Source organism: Drosophila hydei, unplaced genomic scaffold (assembly GCF_003285905.1).
Source record: "Drosophila hydei strain 15085-1641.00,03,60 unplaced genomic scaffold, DhydRS2 tig00008114-arrow-pilon, whole genome shotgun sequence".
NCBI classification, from domain to species: domain Eukaryota; kingdom Metazoa; phylum Arthropoda; class Insecta; order Diptera; family Drosophilidae; genus Drosophila; species Drosophila hydei.
In genome coordinates, this window is record NW_022045827.1 from 7,431,575 (window position 1) to 7,450,477 (window position 18,903).

At 50.4% G+C, this 18,903-nt stretch overlaps 1 protein-coding gene across 4 annotated transcripts in view; it reads right to left on the bottom strand.

Annotated features, from left to right (window-relative positions):
• Positions 1-18,903, bottom strand: part of LOC111601174 — a 115,817-nt gene that overhangs the window by 25,395 nt on the left and 71,519 nt on the right. For 2 of the 4 annotated variants that reach the window (XM_030224439.1, XM_030224438.1), the window contains 6 exons: positions 18,255-18,884; positions 17,845-18,183; positions 17,472-17,780; positions 16,830-17,153; positions 15,155-16,744; positions 11,906-15,091 (listed from right to left, as the gene is read on the bottom strand). In XM_030224439.1, coding sequence (XP_030080299.1) covers positions 11,906-15,091; positions 15,155-16,744; positions 16,830-17,153; positions 17,472-17,780; positions 17,845-18,183; positions 18,255-18,884 — 6,378 coding nt within the window. Of the gene's footprint in view, positions 1-43; positions 752-811; positions 1,130-1,235; positions 2,187-2,253; positions 2,554-2,610; positions 2,953-3,009; positions 3,322-3,385; positions 4,337-4,396; positions 4,706-4,766; positions 5,106-5,168; positions 5,481-5,540; positions 6,192-6,248; positions 7,263-7,327; positions 7,646-7,704; positions 8,350-8,407; positions 8,717-8,778; positions 9,076-9,133; positions 9,476-9,538; positions 9,857-9,912; positions 10,240-11,905; positions 15,092-15,154; positions 16,745-16,829; positions 17,154-17,471; positions 17,781-17,844; positions 18,184-18,254; positions 18,885-18,903 lie in introns of all 4 variants that reach the window. The other 2 variants (XM_030224436.1, XM_030224437.1) reach the window with 2 other exon arrangements.

Below are 18,903 nucleotides of genomic sequence, written 5' to 3' on the forward strand. Positions count from 1 at the left end.
TTAGTTATTTTCTTAATTAATCAGTGACTGTTGTTGAACCTACTTTGTACGGGACTGCACTGAATAAAGGCGTTGCCAGTCATTTCCACTGGACAGTGGCACATGGCAATGTGATTGACAACTTGACAAATGGCGCCATGTCCACAGGTGCCTGGGCAGGGATCAACACACTTTTGTCGAACGCAGGCGAGATTTCGAGGACACTCAGCGCTCAAAACGCATTCTGGACGACACGCGATATAGGGGTCGCCCTGATATTCTGCAATGCACGTACATTGTCCATCTCCCGAGCAGATAGCATTGCTGCCGCATGGACTGGGATTGCAGGGATCTCTGGGTTCATTATAAACAGGGGGCGCTGTAAGGAAGGTGTAAGGTATTGATCTACTCTGAGGGTTAAAGTCTTTTCCGCGTAGCTTACGTGGTGCAGGATGGCAAGCCACAAAGGCATCGCCCACGTAGCCATGCAGGCAAACACAGTTGGGCGTGTGATTAATCACACGACATTCTGTGTGCTGGCCGCAAGCTCCTGGACATGGATCGCGACACTGCTCACCAATGCAAGCCAGATGACTGGCGCAGTCTGCATTGATGGTACATTCGGGTCGACAATGGGGCGGGGTGCCGTAATAGTTAGCCTGACAAGCGCAGATCGCTTGATCATGTTGATTACGGCACGTAGCATAGAGGCCACATGGCGAAGGTACGCAGGGATCGCGATAGGGTACCACATCTCGAAGTGGTGGTGGCGCTAATTTTAACACAAAGACACGTTACATCAACTCATAATTTATACACATACATTTCTTACGTGTTGGTCGGGGAAGGCAGCGAACAAATGGATCGCCCATTAGGCCCGCAGGACACATACAAATGGGGCTGTGGTTGCGCACTTGACATATCGCCTGTTGGCCGCAAACGCCCGGGCATGGATCAACACACTTGCGATTGATGCATGCCTGGGTAGATAAGCACTCAGCGCTAGAGGTACATTCGGGTCGACAATTCGGGGGCACTCCCTTAAATTCAGGCAGGCAGGAACAGACACCTTGTCCCTGAACCTCGCGACATTGGGCATTCGAGCCGCAGGGCGAGGGCAAACATGGGTTTACATAGTCGTTATCAATTGCTAGCGGTTGGGTTAGGCAAATAGATAAGGATGTTTTCAATTAGTAACTACAATGCTACTACGAGCTGGTTAGACGAATCTACATAATAAATTGGCACTAGCTTACGTTCTGCTGGCTGGTTACAGTAGCGGTAAGGATCTCCAACATATCCCGCGAAGCAGGAGCACATGGGCGTGTGGTTCACAACACTGCATTCAGCATTTTGTCCGCAGCTGCCGGGACAGGGATCACGGCACTTTTGTTGCTGACACGCGCGATTCGATGGGCAATCCGAGTTAAGTATACACTCCGGGCGACATCCCTCGTAGGGATTGCCATAGAAATCGGGCAGACATTGACAGGCTCCGGCACCATTGCGCTGTATACACTCGGCATTGGAGCCGCAAGGCGATGGCTGACAGGGATTTATAATTTCCACATCCTTTTCTATTGGCTGGCATTGCGTAAATGGATCGCCCGTTAGTCCAACGTCACAGATGCACATAGGCGTATGTGAGACAACTCGGCAAAGAGCATTGGCTCCACAAAGACCAGGACAGGGGTCGCGACATTTTTGATTTATACACGCACGATTGCTTGGACATTCGGAGTTTGCAACGCATTCCGGCTTGCAGTAAGGTGGCGAGCCTACATATTCAGCTAGGCACGTGCAGGACGGTGTCTCCCCAATGGCGCGGCACTCGGCGTTGGCGCCACAAGGAGATGGACGACATGGATCTTGGGGCTCAATGTCTCGTTGAGGAGGCTCAACAATTAACTGGCAGCCCACAAACGGATTACCCGTGTAATGAGGCAAACAGGTACAGAACGGATTGTGATTGACTACACTACACTGGGCACTGCGACCACAAGCACCGGGGCAGGGATCAACACACTTTTGATTCACACAGGCTAGCTGGGCAGCACATTCCGAATTGCTGGTGCACTCTGGACGACAAAGTGGTGGTGTGCCAATATAGCCTGGCACACAAGAGCAGACAGCTTGCTGATTCGCCTCTCGGCATTGTGAGTTCGGTCCACAGGGCGAAGGTTGACAGGGTTGTACAATGGCAGGTGCTGGAAAGTGAAGAATGCATAGAAGTCTCGGCTCTACGTGGACAATTGGGGGCAGCAGGATATTTACGTGGTATTGGGTGACACTGAAGGAAAGCATTGCCTGCATAACCTTCAGGACATGTACACATCGGTATATGATTAAGCACGGTGCACAGCGCATTCGGGGCACATGTGCCTGGGCAGGGATCGAAACACTTGTGAAGAGCGCATGCTCGATCTCGCGGGCAATCCGAGCTAGTAAGACATTCGGGACGACAACCGCTGTTAGGATCGCCTTGATACTCTGGCAGACAGGTGCAGACACCGGCATTGCATACAGCATTTGGACCACAGGGCGAAGGATTGCAAGGATCGTCGGCTTCTACAGCTACAAATCGAACAATTAGGAAGTTGCTTGATATTGTTTTCTCAGTGCCTAGCTTACGTTTCGGTGGTGGTTCCGGCTGACAATGGGTAAATGAGTCACCGGTATAGCCAGCTGGACAAGTGCAGCTGGGTGTATGATTTATGACATTGCAAATGGCACCGAAGCCACAAGAGCCTGGGCAGGGATCGAGACACTTTTCGTTTATGCAGGCTCGACTGCTGGGGCAGTCGGAGTTGATTCGACACTCTGGACGGCAGTTGGGGGGTACTCCCAAATAACCTGCCAAACAGGAGCAGGATGGTGCTTCACCATGAGGACGGCACTCAGCGTAAGAGCCGCAAGGCGAGGGCACACAAGGGTCAATCGGTTGCTTTTGCACAATTGTAGTAGGCGGTGCGGCTACATCCGGAATGGAATGATTAGAATGATGTATTTGGAGGCAATCGCAGCACTTACGAGGTATGGGTAGACAGCGGTAGAAAGCATCACCCGTATAACCAGTGCGACATGAACAAATTGGACTATGGTTAACTACACGGCATAAAGCTTGATCACCACAAGTGCCCGGACAGGGATCAACACACTTCTTGGCCACACAGGCCTTGTCTGCTGCACACTCTGACGAAATGGTGCACTCAGGTCGACAGGCTGGTGGTGCACCCACATACTCGGGCAAGCATGAGCAAACAGCCTGTTCATTGCTTTCCCGACACTGAGAATTGGGGCCACAAGGTGAGGGCTGACACGGATTCACATATTGCTTGATCGCTATAGATTCAAAGTATTTTGATATAGAATATTGTTCCAATTGAGGCATGATTTGTTGTCTTACGTTGCCGTTCCTGTTGACAGAGGCGGTATGGGTCGCCACTGTAGCCAGTTAGGCAGCTGCAGCTGGGCACATGATTGAGCACATTGCATACTGCATTCGGGCCACAGGTGCCGGGGCAGGGATCTTGACACTTTTGTTGCTGGCAAGCACGGTTCGAAGGACAATCGGAGTCGAGCACACATTCTGGTCGGCATCCTTCGTACGGATTTCCAAAGTAGCCCATCAGACATTGACATGAGCCAGCATCCTGTCGGGCTGTGCATCGAGCATTTACACCGCATGGACTAGGATTGCATGGATCCAACTGATCCAATTGCGGAATTTTTCTTTCCACACACTGCACGAAGGGATCACCCTCTAGATTGTCGGGACAGTAACAGCTCGGCGTATGTGAAAGTACTCGGCAAACAGCTGCTTGCCCACATAGACCAGGGCATGGATCGCGACACTTTTGTTGTATGCAAGCTTGATGCGTTGGACACTCCGAGCTAGTAACACACTCTGGTCGACAGTTTGGTGGTGTGCCAATGTAGTTTGGCAGGCAAGTGCAAGAAGGTGTCTCGTTTATCTCACGGCATTCGGCGAAAGGTCCACAAGGTGATGGCTGGCAAGCTTGGCGTGGTGGGGGCGTTGGGGGCTCGATAATCGGCTGGCAGCTTACAAATGGATTGCCCGTGTGGCGATCCAGGCAACGGCAGAATGGACTGTGGTTTGTCACATGGCACTGGGCATTGCGACCACAGACGCCGGGACAAGGGTCACTGCACTTCTGATTGAGACAAGCCAAATTCAGTGGGCATTCCGAGTTCGATGTGCATTCAGGTCGACAGAAAGGCGGACTACCAATAAAACTCATAATGCAAGAACAGATGGCCTGTTGATTTATCACGCGACATTGGGAGTTTGGTCCGCAAGGTGTTGGCTGGCAAGGGTTCTGAACGACGTCGAGTTCTAGAAAAAGGTTACACGCGGTATAAGCGAAATGGATAGGCTTTGCTGGGGATTGCTTACGTTGCACTGGGTTGCAGCCGACAAACGCGTTGCCTTCCATGCCATCGGGGCAACGGCAGTTGGGTATGTGATTGAGCACCTCGCAAATAGCCGTGGACGCACAAGTGCCGGGACATGGATCCACGCACTTATGACGCACACAAGCCAGATTGCGGGCGCAGTCCGTGTGCAGTACACATTCTGGGCGACAGCCAACGAAAGGATCTCCTTGGTATTCGGGAATACAGGTGCATTGACCATTGTGACATTGGGCATTGGCACCACATGGCGAAGGGTTGCATGGATCCTGAGGTACTGGCGGTGCTTCAACTGACGGATAAGCTGAGTATTACATTTTCTGCTATTGAATTGAATCTGACAAATTTCTTACTTTTTTGTGGTGGCTCAGGATTACACACAACGAAGGGATCACCGATATATCCCACTAGACAACTACAAATTGGTGTGTGATTTATAACGTTGCACTGTGTGTTGAGGCCACAGGAACCGGGGCAAGGATCGCGACACTTTTGATTGATGCATGCCTGATGACTCGGACATTCGGCATTGATAGAGCATTCTGGTCGGCAGTTCGGTGGAGTGCCGAGATAATTGGGCAGGCAGGAACACGATGGTGTTCCATAATTATCGCGACATTGTGAGTTGGCGCCACAAGGCGATGGAACACAAGGATCTAGCGGTTCTTGTTTAACTGTCACAATAGGCGGACCTAAAAATGTTTTGAAAGTATCCGTTAGAATTGGGTACTCTGAAGTCATATTCATAGGCTTACGAGGCAATTTATAGCAACGTGTAAAAGCGTCGCCTGTGAATCCATTTAAGCAAGTGCAGATGGGACTGTGGTTGCGTACGCGGCACTCGGCCTGTTGGCCACAGACATTGGGGCAAGGGTCAACGCATTTGCGATTCACACAAGCCTTGTCAGCAGCACACTCGGAGCTACTGGTACACTCGGGCCGACAAGCGGGTGGACTGCCTATAAACTCAGTTAGACAGGAGCAGACCGCCTGCTCGTTAACTTCGCGACAGCGCGAATTCGGCCCGCAAGGCGATGGTTGACAAGGATTCACATAGATACGTTCGGCTATAAGAAATGTTGTATAAGCATTCGGCTCCGTTGCGAGGTTTAACAGGGTACGCTTACGTGGTTCGTTTTCAACTATACGGCAAATACTATAAGGATCTCCAGTGTAGCCATTCAGACAATTGCACGTGGCCAAATGATTAATAACTTGGCACTCGGCATTCTGCCCGCATGTGCCAGGGCAGGGATCGCGGCATTTCTGCTGCTGACAAGCTCTATTTGAAGGACAATCTGAGTTGGCTACGCACTCCGGTCGGCAGCCTTCGTAAGGATTGCCAAAGTATTCAGGAAGGCACTGGCAAGAGCCAGCACCGCCCCGTTCTTCACACTTGGCATTGACGCCGCATGGACTTGGATTGCAGGGCTGTATCCGCTCGATCTGTGTCTCTCTTATGGGACTGCATTGGGCAAATGGATCACCCGTGAAGCCGCTATCACACAAGCACATGGCTGTGTGGCTGAAAACACGGCAGTTCGCATTGAGACCACAAAGTCCTGGACATGGATCCACGCATTTCTGATTAACGCAGGCCTGGTTGGTGGCACACTCTGAGTTAGATATGCATTCTGGTCGGCAATTCGGTGGAGAGCCCAAAAATTCGGGCAGACAAGAGCAGGATGGCGAATCACCTGAGACACGGCACTCAGAGTTGGGGCCACACGGCGAGGGCTGACATGGATTCTGAGGCGTGACATCACGTTGGGGAACTACTGTAAAAGATCCATATTGTACGCCTGGCAAGTGGCTAAAAATATCAAATAGCTTACTAATCTGTTCACAGCGCACGAAAGGATTGCCTGACATGCCAGCGGGGCAACTGCAGAAAGGACTGTGGTTCACCACATTGCATAGAGCATTGAAGCCGCAAGTGCCGGGACAAGGATCGCGGCACTTCATGTTCTGGCAAGCTTGATTCGCAGCACAATCTGAATTGGTGACACATTCCGGACGACATTGCGGCGGACTGCCTACATAGTCAATCAGACACGAGCAGACAGCGGTTTCTTGCACCACGCGACACTGGCTATTGGGTCCACACGGTGATGGCTGGCAGGGATTCTGAGGCGGTGGTGCGGGTACTGGGCGGCATTCAAAGAATGCATTGCCTGACATTTGGTCGGGACAGCGACAGATGGGCACATGATTCTTCACCTCGCAAATCGCATTCACACCACAGGTGCCCGGGCAAGGATCGATGCATTTGTTACGTATGCAAGCTCGATTCTGTGGGCAGTCTGTGTTGAGAACACACTCTGGGCGGCAGCCCACATATGGATCACCCTGGTATTCGGCTATGCAAGTACATTTGCCATCATTACATTGTGCATTGGCACCACATGGTGATGGATTACAAGGATCGTCCCTAACAGGAGGTGTAGTTGCTGTAAAAAGTATAAATAGTGAACATTCTTGCAGTCTTTTCGGGGTTTCAGCTGAGAACGTACGTTGCGGTGGTCTAAGATTGCAGCTTGTAAATGGATTTCCAATATAGCCGTCAATGCAAGCACAGAGCGGCGTATGGTTTATAACACTGCAAACAGCATTTAATCCACAGGCGCCTGGGCAGGGATCACGACATTTTTGATTAATGCATGCCTGCTGACTGGGACACTCGGAATTAATGGTACACTCTGGGCGACAATTGGGCGCCTGACCAATAAATGTGGCTAGGCAGGAACACGCTGGTACTCCATTAATGTTGCGACATTCGGAGTGTGGGCCACAGGGTGTCGGCACGCAGGGGTCACGCAAAGGCTCTTGTTGGACCTCGATTGGCCGGGCTATAGCATACACGAATAGATTTAGGTAGAGTCAAGATCACATTACGGCGAAGCATTGGGCTTACGTGGTATAGGAAAGCATTGTGTAAAGGCATCACCAGTGAAACCACTGATGCAACTGCAGATGGGACTGTGGTTGCGTACTCGACATATCGCATTGTTGCCACAAGTGTTGGCCACGCAGGGATCGACACACTTTTGATTTAGACAGGCCTTGTCTGCAGCACATTCCGATGAGATGGTGCACTCAGGTCGGCAGGCTGGTGGGGCACCAATGAACTGAGGCAGACACGAACAGACGGCCTGTTCATTGGTAACGCGACACTGTGAGTTGGGACCACACGGCGTGGGCTCACACGGATTGGTGTATTCATTACGTATAGCTACAGCAAAATTAATAATTAGAATTGTGGTTTTCATAAGCTGGCGACGAGTTGCTTACGTTCGGCAGGACGCGTACAAAGACGATACGGATCGCCTATGAATCCAGGTAGACAATTACAGGATGGTAAATGATTGACTACTTGACAGTTGGCATTTCGACCACAGGTGCCGGGACAAGGATCCTGACACTTTTGCTGTTGACAGGCACGATTCGACGGACAATCGGAGTCAAGAACACACTCGGGACGACAACCGTCGTAGGGATTGCCAAAGTATTCCGGCAGACATTGACAAGATCCAGCACCGTCTCGTTCGCGACAAATAGCATTGGCACCACATGGACTCGGGCTGCAGGGTGTACGCACTTCGATATCTCGTTCGATTTCTGGACTGCATTGAATGAATGGATCACCGGTAAAGCCCTGCTGGCAGATGCATTGCACCACATGGCTGACGACGCGGCAGTCAGCGTTAGGGCCACAGCGTCCTGGGCATGGATCAACACACTTCTGGTTAATACAAGCCAGTTGACTGCTACAGTCCGAGCTGGTGACACACTCCGGTCGACAATTTGGTGGACGCCCTATATAAGTTTCGAGACAGGAACAGGCGGGCGCTTCTCCAATAGGACGACATTGAGAGTAAGGGCCACAGGGCGATGGTCGGCATGGATCTATTGGCTGAACATCACGAACTGGTTCAACTGGGGATAAGCTATTGTTGTAAAAGATTCGTTAACCTGACTTCGCATGTACGCTTACTTTGTGGTTGGCAACGTATAAAGGGATTTCCGGTGAAGCGTGCGGGACAGGTGCAGAAGGGACTGTGGTTAACAACCGCACAATTGGCGCCCACTCCACAAGTGCCAGGACAAGGGTCACCACAACGCTGATTGAGACACGCCTGGGTAGGCGCACACTCGGCATTGGAGGTACACTCTGGCCTACAGGTGGGTGGTGCGCCAATGAAGGTTGGCAAACAAGAACACACGGCCTGCTGATTGACTTCGCGGCATTGAGAATTTGGACCACAAGGCGACGGGCGGCAAGGGTTAGTGTCCACAACAATTTCTGTAGATAATTTTCGGTCATAAGTAGCGAACATAAAATTGAGAATAACAAGGTCGACGTACTCGGCACGGGTGTACAGCGTATAAAGGCGCTGCCTGCGGTACCATCGGGGCACCTGCACATGGGGATATGGTTAATGACGTCGCAAATGGCATTCTCGCCACAAGTGCCCGGGCACGGATTCAGACATTTACTGCGTAGACAGGCCTTGTCTCGCGGGCAGTCGGAATTGAGGACGCATTCGGGGCGACAACCAGCATAGGGATCCCCATGGAACTCGGGCAAACATGTGCAGACACCGTCTCTGCATTGTGCATTGGGACCACACGGCGATGGTTGACAACGATCAACGTATTCGTCTAAAGATCATAAGCCATTAGGAAAATGTGATCCTTGTTTTTTTTTTCGGAAACTCACTTAACACTGGCTCTGGCGGCGCCAGGCGACAACTGCTAAACGGATCACCCGTATAACCTGTAGGACAAGTACATATCGGTGTGTGATTGACAACATTACATTCCGCAGCATATCCACAAGACCCTGGACATGGATCTATACACTTTTCGCGAATACACGCCATGTTCGAAGCGCACTCGGCACTGATAGTGCATTCGGGTCGGCAATTCGGTGGCGTGCCTATGTATTCCTGTAGACAGGTGCACGATGGAACTCCTTGCACATTGCGGCACTGACTATTCAGACCACACGGCGAGGGCACGCAAGGATCGCGTTCAACTCGCTCAATGACAGGGGCGGGTGCTAAGTTCAGGAAATCAATATTACAATTAAGGAATCGACTTCGAATGCAACTAAGTCGCTTACGTGGCATAGCATAGCAACGTGTGAAGGCATCGCCCGTAAAACCTCGACGACACTGACACAGTGGACTATGATTTCGCACACGGCACTCGGCATTGATGCCGCAGGTGCCCGGGCAAGGATCCTGACAACGTTGACTTATGCATGCTTTATCAGTGGGACATTCAGTGCTCAATACGCACTCGGGTCGACAGTTGGGTGGCAAACCGATGTAGAGTTCAAGACAGGAGCACACCGCTTGGCCATTAAGCTCGCGGCATTGGGAATTGGGGCCACAAGGCGAGGGTTGACAGGGCTGAGTGGGTTCGGCTTGCCGTATAGCTGTAAATGGTATTTTGTAGTCGTTGTTGGTTGTTGTTGTGGTGGTTGGGTCTTACGTTGAGCTGGTTCCACATGACAGTAACGATAAGGATAACCGGTGTAACCGCTGCGACATGTGCACGTGGGTATATGAGTCGTTACTCGGCAATCGGCGTTCGTACCACATGTGCCGGGGCAGGGATCGCGACACTTTTGCTGCTGACATGCCTTATTCGATGGACAGTCAGAATTACGCACGCATTCTGGTCGGCACGACTGGTAGGGATCGCCGAAGTAATCTGGCATGCATTGACAAGAGCCAATGCCATTGCGCTCACGGCAAACGGCGTTCGATCCACATGGATTCGGTTCACATGGTGTGATCTGTTCGTAGACTATTTTTTCTATACTCGGGTAAGATGGTTAAGAGTAAGAGAGTGGGGGAAGAAAAGAGAGTTTGGCAATAACTTTAATAACTGTTCTTTTGTTTTTCGGGTTTAGTACGAACAAACACACCTGGCATTTGCTTTAGTTTTAAGCATTTGTATTGCAGTTGATTATTCCAATTGGGTGTTTGGTTTTTTTTGGCAGTGGGATTAGAGCACGGATTAAGTGTTGAGTTGGTCCAATTAATATATTTTGAATTTGGTCGCAAAGTAGCTTTTGCGCGGTTTGTTTTAGGTTTTAGTGTTGTTAAACGCAGTGCGTTGCAGTGATTGGCGTATTGTGCGGTGCGCAGTGTTTTGTGCAGTGTTGCATAACGTAATATGCGCAGAATGTTTTCATACGTTTTGTGGCGGTATTAAAACAAGTGTTTCGTGTCATCTTATATCGATCGATTTATTGCATTTGTTAAACGAATTAAATATTTGGCACTACAAAGTTATAAGTCTATGATCTTAAGCCTAGTATAATAACTAATTACTAGTAGTCAATAAGCGCTTTTTAGTTTCATGTAGCCTTTGGTAATTGTTGATAATCCTTTGGCGAACCGATGTTACAATTTAGGTATAAAAGAGGTACAAATTTTGGGCGAAAACAACGCAGTACTCAATTTCAATGGGGGTTTTTGTGTTTTTTTGTTCCATTGGCAGGTTAGGGTATCGAATTCAAAGGTTAAGTAATCATATATTGTACGCATTGGGTCAAACAAACGGGTATAAGTATAAGCATTTCATGGGTCCGAACTCAATTCAAACAACAGGGCCAAAATATTACTTCCCAAAGCATAAAAACAACATGGTCAGGGGGTTAGGTCAACTCAAGGCATTTTGTTGAGGCTGTTTACTTAAATATAGTGTGGCAAGAGGCGTGGCAAGTTTGCATATTGTATTGAGGCGTTAAAGGCGTTTAAAAGCAAATATAATATAGTGTCAAAAATATAAACTAAAACTAATTAAAAGCTTTGACTACTGCCGCACACAAACACTTCCTCCGCCAGCAACAAATCAGACAACTCGTACAGAATTGTGCGACGTTAGATTTGCATTTCGCTTCAGTGTTGGTAAACATTAAAATGTAGAATATATATGAAACACGTATTTTGCAATGCATTGTGCTTGTGCGTGCAATAAACAAAACTTTTAATATAAATTCGTGTGAATTGTGTACAAATCTCGAAAACAAAGCGCATTAAAAAAGTTGACAGTGTTTGGCGTTGATTTGTTGAATGTGAATGATAAAAAAGTAGTGCAAAATGAAAACAAATTTGCACTTAAATATTAACAAAACTATACATTTTGTAAATTTTTCTAATGCGCACTTAAAAAATGTGAAACTGATTTTTTCATGGGGAAACAAATATAACTTGAGATCAGGGGCAATTGATAATAATTATAAAATAATATGGCACGATTTCTAAGGCATTTCAGTTTCACATTCAGATTTCCCTATCAAGGCGTAAACAATGCGTGTGTAATTGCAGTGATTCTTCAGTAAAGCTTTGTCTATTAGGCGGGTGTTCAAGGAGTTGGGCAGTGGACTTTGATTTAAGCAACCTTAACCAAGCTAGTTTACGCCTTGACCTAACTACTGGTGTATTGTGTGTAATAAACGAAATCGGGTTCCTACCTTGTTCCTGTTGACAGCCGGTGAAGGGATCTCCTGTGTAGCCCACGTCGCAGGTGCATATGGGCTGATGATTGGCCACATTGCAGCGAGCATTAAAGCCGCAGGCGCCCACACAAGGATCGGCACACTTCTGGCGTATGCACGCTTTAGTTGGTGAACATTCTGGGTTGATGGTGCACTCGGGACGACAGTTGGGCGGTGTGCCAATAAATGTTGCTGCACAAGAGCAAGCTGGATTTCCGTTGAGTTCCTTGCACTCTGAGTTCGGTCCACATGGTGATGGTACACAAGGGTGGCTGGGAACTTCTGGTGTGGGCTTACGTTCTTCCTGGTAGCAGCGTGTGAACGGATCGCCCGTGTAGCCGGTGTTGCATGAGCAGGACGGATTATGGTTGATCACTTGGCAGCGTGCAAACTGACCGCAAGCTCCTGGGCACGGATCCACACATTTTTTCTGTATGCAGGCCGTTTGCAGGGAACATTCTGAGCTGACAATGCACTCGGGCTTGCAAGCGGGTGGTGAGCCCAACATGCCAGGCTGGCATGCACAGACAGCGCCCTGGGCAGAGATGTGGCATAAACTGTTCGGTCCACATGGATTTGGTTGGCAAGGATCCTTGGCAACCGGGGTCTCTTGTCGGCAATGGACAAACGGATCACCCGTGTAGCCTTGCAAACAGCTGCAGATAGGTATATGGTTGGAGACATCACATTGTGCATTCTGTCCACAGGTTCCGGGGCACGGATCGACACACTTTTTGTTCAGACAAGCCTTATTTGGCGAGCAATCTGTGCTGAGCGTGCACTCTGGACGGCAGCCGGTGTAGGGATCACCCTGGTATTCAGGAAGGCAGCTACAGATACCGTTATTGCATTCGGCATTGGCGCCACATGGTTGCAGATCACATGGATCCTGAGATGTGGGCGGTGGCTGTGTTGTCTTCTCAACAATTTCGACACATTGCACGAACGGATCCCCAGTGAAGCTACCGCGGCACGTACATATAGCGAGATGATTCTGTATGCGACACTCGGAGTTAATACCGCAGGATCCTTCACAGGGATTGCGGCACTTCTCTGCAATGCAGGCACGATCTGAGGCACAATCAGTGTTCACAACACACTCGGGTCGGCAATTGGGTGGTGCTCCAATGTAGTTTGCCAAGCAAGAGCAGGATGCCTGATCACCGCGTACACGGCACTCAGAATATAGGCCGCAAGGCGAAGGCTGGCATGGGTTCTTGGGGGCATCCTTTGGCGAAACAACTTCAGGTGCTGGATAGCAGCGCGAAAACGGATCGCCAGTCATGTCTAGAGGACAGCTGCAGATGGGATTGTGGTTGATCACCTCACATTTGGCATCAATGCCACAAGTGCCGGCACATGGATTTGCGCAACGGAACTTATGACACGCCTTGTTCTGTGGGCATTCGGCATTCACTGTACATTCCGGCTTGCAGTTGGGCGGTGCACCAATAAAGGTGTCCAGGCAAGAGCATACAGCCAAGCCATTGGCCACACGGCACTTGCTGTTAGGGCCACAAGGCGATGGGCTGCATGGATCGGCAACTGTTTTGGGTGGCGTTATTTCAACACGACGACAATTGGAGAACGGATCACCAGTATATCCATCATTGCAAACGCAATTTGGCACATGATTGATAGCATAGCACTGTGCATTGGAACCGCAGATGCCCGGGCAAGGATCTTGACACTTGTTCCTAATGCAAGCCTTATCCGTGGAACAGTCCGAGCTAAGCACACACTCTGGCCGACAGCCTTCGTAAGGATTACCCTGATATTCGTCAATACACTTGCAAGCGGCAGCGCCATTACGTTCAATGCATTCGGCATTGGCGCCACACGGCGAGGGCTCGCATGGCTTCGGCTGTTCTTCGCGCTGTTGCACGCACTGTACAAAGGCATTGCCAGCATATCCGGGTGGACATGAACACGAAACAGAATGGCCAATAACGCGGCATTCCGAATTTGTTCCGCAGGAGCCTGGGCAGGGATCGCGGCACTTGTTGTTTATGCAAGCCTGTGTTGAGGGACAATCTGGATTGATGATACATTCGACTCGGCAGTTAGGCGGAGCTCCGAAGTACTCTGGCAGACATTGGCAGACAGGTCCCTTGTCATCAGCTTTGCATATGGAGTTGGGTCCACAGGGCGATGGCACGCATGGATCGGTGGGCGGTTGCGCTTTATCAACATCCTTTTGCATGGGTATTTCGGTGCAGCCCTTGAATGGATCACCAGTTGTGCCTGGAGGACAACCACATATGGGACTATGATTGATGACCTCACAGCGCGCCTCAATACCACAGGCACCAGCGCAGGGATCGACGCACTTTTTGTTGACACATGCTTGCAATGCTGAGCACTCGCTGGAAACGACACATTCTGGTCGACATTGTGGCGGTGCTCCAATGAAGCCTTCCAGGCACGAGCACACCGCATGTCCATTAATATCGCGACACTGACTGTTGGCACCGCATGGCGAGGGTGAGCAGGCCTTGATCTCTGACACAGGTTCAATCGGCTTCGGACGGCAATTAGTGAACGGATCGCCTTCATAACCTTGCTGACAGGAGCAGACAGGTATGTGATTCATAACTTCGCAAATCGCATTGTTTCCACATGTTCCCGGGCAGGGGTCCACACACTTGTTGCGCATGCACGCCTTATCCCGTGAACAGTCGGCAGACAGTGTGCATTCGGGACGACAACCCTCGTAGGCATTACCTTGATAGTTGTTCTGGCAGCGACACTCACCGGCAAAGCAGTCAGCGTTGGGTCCACAGGGATTGGGGTTGCATGGGTCATCGGGTCGTACGACAACCTTTTCCTCTGGCAGCTTGCTGCAGCGCACAAACGGATCTCCAGTGAAACCATCGATGCAGTTACATATTGGCAGATGGTTAAGTACATGACACTTGGCCTCAAAGCCGCAAGAGCCAGGGCAAGGATCCCGACACTTCTGATTAATACACGCCTCCGTTGAGCCACACTCTGAGTTCAGTACGCACTGAGGTCGGCAGCTGGGTGGTGCGCCAATGAAGTCCGGCAGGCAGGAGCAAGCTGGGCTTCCACCAACAATTTGACATTTCGAGTTGGGGCCGCAGGGCGAGGGCACGCAGGAAGGTGCAGGTGGCTCGGGCGTGGTCACATCGTGTGTAATCGCTGTAAATGGTAAATGCTGGTTAGATTCTAAAAAAAGATATTATTTTTGAGCAAAGGACTTACGTATCTTGGTACATTGCACAAATGGATCGCCAGTCATTCCACGAGGACATGTGCAGATAGGACTGTGATTCTTGGTGCTGCAGATGGCACGAATGCCACATGTGTGCTGGCAAGGATCGACGCACTTATTGTTTACGCAAGCATGCTCTGTGGCGCACTCTGCGCTGACAACACACTCGGGACGGCAGTTTGGCGGTTGGTTGACAAATCCTGATTGGCAAGAGCAGACAGCTTGGTTGTTAATGCTGCGACAATTGCTGTTAGGACCGCAAGGCGATGGCACACAAGGATTCATAGGTGGTGGCGGGGTAACCGGCACAGGTCGACAGCTAAAGAATGGATCTCCGCTGTAGCCTTCCGGACAAACACAGGTGGGCACATGGTTATCTACTGTACAGATGGCAAATTCACCGCACATATTTGCGCATGGATCAATGCATTTGAAGCGTACGCATGCCTGTGCAGGGCTGCACTCATCGTTGGTTTCACACTCACGACGGCAGCCTCGCTGAGCATCGTAGGGATTACCCTCGAAGCCATCATGGCAGTAGCATGCTCCAGCACCGTTGTGCTCCCGACACTCGGCGTGTGGACCACAGGGCGAGGGCTCGCATGGCGATGGGGGTGGTTGCTTGTCGATTACTGGTGGTATGAGCTGACAGCCGAATAGAGGATCGCCCTCATAGCCGTCGGCACAGGAGCAAACAGCATTGTGTTGCACCACCTGACAAATTGCATTGCTGCCACACGAACCTGGACACGGATCAATGCAGCGCTCCTGCTGGCAGGATAGATGATTTTGGCATTCGTCGTTGTTGGTACACTCTGGTCGACAGCTGGGTGGGCGTCCAATATAGTTGGCCTGGCAGGAGCAAGCAGCTTGCTCTCCGATTTCACGGCAAATCGAGTTCGGACCACAAGGTGAAGGCACACATGGGTTCTCTGTGGTCTTGCCCACATCTGCGACACATCCTGAGATTGGATCCCCCGTCATGCCTGGCACGCAACTACAGATCGGATTGTGGTTGACCACTTGGCATTTGGCATTGTTTCCGCAAGCGCCGCTGCAGGGATTAGCGCATTTTTGATTGATACAGGCCCGATTCTGTGCACACTCTGAGCTGACCACACATTCAGGCTTACAACTAGGTGGTGCTCCCACATAACCTTCCAGGCAGCTGCAGACCGCATGGCTGTTAGTATCATGACACTGACTATTGGGTCCACATGGTGAGGGCTGGCATGGATTCTCGGGACGACGGGTTACGACTTCAATAAGAGCGCACGAACGATGCGGATCGCCAGTGTAACCATCAAAGCACATACAGTTGGGTGCATGATTCAATACGCGACATTCGGCATTGATGCCGCAGGCACCAAGACATGGGTTCTGACACTTGTTATTAATGCAAGCGCGTGAACGATCGCAGTCTGGATTTTGAACACATTCCGGACGGCAACCACTGTACGGATCACCAAAGTACTCGGGCAGGCAGGAGCATGAGCCGGCGTTATTGCGTTCGCGACAAACAGCATTGGCACCACATGGACTTGGATTGCAGGGATTAGGTGGAGCTTCCGTTTGGGTCACTATAGAATGTATCGAGTAGGGGAGAAGAAAATATGCAAAATGATGTTAGAAATATGTCTGAGAAAAAGGTCAAATTTGTTATACTTTGGTGTATAATAGTACAGCCGGAGAAAGGATCTCCGGTGTAACCAGGCTCGCATTGACAGTTCGGGTTATGCTTAATAACAGTACACTGTGAGTGTATGCCGCATGCACCGACACATGGGTTTGCACAGCGTTGGTTAACACATGCTAGGTTGGCTGGGCAATCGGGACTAGTCATGCATTCGGGTCGGCAGTTGGGTGGCCGGCCGAGATATTCGGGCAGGCAGGAGCATGCAGGCGAACCGCGTACATCGACGCACTTAGAGTTGGGTCCGCAGGGCGAGGGCACACAGGGATTACCAGATTCTTTGGGTGTTTCCTCCACTACATAGCCAAGCCAGACATGCCAGATAGTTGAAGTAGGTGTATACACGCACAAACACATTTACACATATACAAATACATAGTACAGTTGGGAAGTTCGGATAGTGTAGAGTAATTGGTAGAGTGTACATAAAAATCAAAACATAAAGTAGAAAAAATAAAGAAGAAGATTAAGGTGAAAGATTTATATACATGCAGGAAAGAAACAGAAAGCCAACGCCAGCTGGACAGAAATCAACTTGCAAATAGACGTTAACCCTATACCCCTCCAACTCTGTCCAACTGACCTCAGCATCTGTGTGGACTACTCATGCTTACATATAATTCGAGTGCATCGATTGAAGGGATCTCCGGTGTAGCCTGGTGCACAGGAACATGCAGGATAGTGATTAATGACCTGGCAGCGGGCCTCAATGCCACAAGTACCTGGGCATGGATCAACGCACTTCTGATTCTGACAATTTAGATCTTGTGCGCAGTCTGAGCTAACTATGCACTCAGGCCTGCAGTTGGGTGCTGAGCCAATCATACCGGGCTGGCACGAGCACACGGCATGGTTATTTATTTCCCGACATTGACTATATGGACCGCAGGGGGAAGGCACACATGGGTTTTGAATGACTATGGCTAGGAATGATAAAGGGAAGGCGGTCAATCGTTTGTGGGACAATTGTTGGCTTTATAAACCTACGTGGTTCAGGCAGTTCGATTATTTCACGACAAGCGCTCGATGGGTTTCCAGTGTAACCGGCCAGACAGAGGCAGCTGGGCAAGTGATTGGACACGCGACACTCTGCATTCAAGCCACAAACACCTGGACAAGGATCCACGCATTTCTGGTTGATACAAGATCTGTCGCGTGAGCAATCACTGTTCACCACGCACTCAGGGCGGCAGCCGCTGTACGGATCACCAAAGTATTCTGGCAAGCATGTACAGGAGCCGGCGCCATTGCGTTCACGACACTCTGCATTGGGGCCGCAGGGCGAGGGTACACAAGGCGTTAAACGTTCTTCGGGCACGGCAATAGCTAAGGATCATACATACATCAGACAAGGTATTAGGTCTAATCACAGCGAGCAGACAGAGTTAGGTGCTTACGTTGCGGATTGCAGCCAGCAAATGGATCGCCCGAGTAGCCGCTTTCGCAGGTGCAAACAGGTGAGTGATTTACAACATTACAGAAAGCATTGAAACCGCACGAGCCGGGACAAGGATCCTTGCAGCGCTCGTTGATACAAGCCAGATTACCAGCGCACTCCGAATTTTGTGTACATTCTGGGCGGCAATTGGGCGCACGTCCAATATAGTTTGGCAGACAGGAGCAGACACCCGTCTCACCGATTACGCGACACTGCGAGTTGGGACCGCAGGGGCTTGGCACGCATGGATTATCATTGGCCTTCGGAGCTTCTGGCTCCTGCTGCCATGGTGCACAACGCACAAACGGATCACCACTATAGCCAGCTGGGCATGAGCAAATGGGATTGTGATTGGTCACCTTGCAAACGGCCTCATTACCGCAGGTGCCTGGACATGGATCTACACAGCGCAAATTCACGCAGGCCTTATCTTGCGCGCACTCAGAGCTAACTGAGCACTCGGGACGACAGGCGGGCGGTGCACCAATATAATTGGCAATGCACGAGCAGACGGCATGCTCATTCACCTCGCGGCACTGGCTATAGGGACCGCATGGCGATGGCTGACATGGTTGTACAGGCGGTGCCACTACAGAATTTGGGGTGAA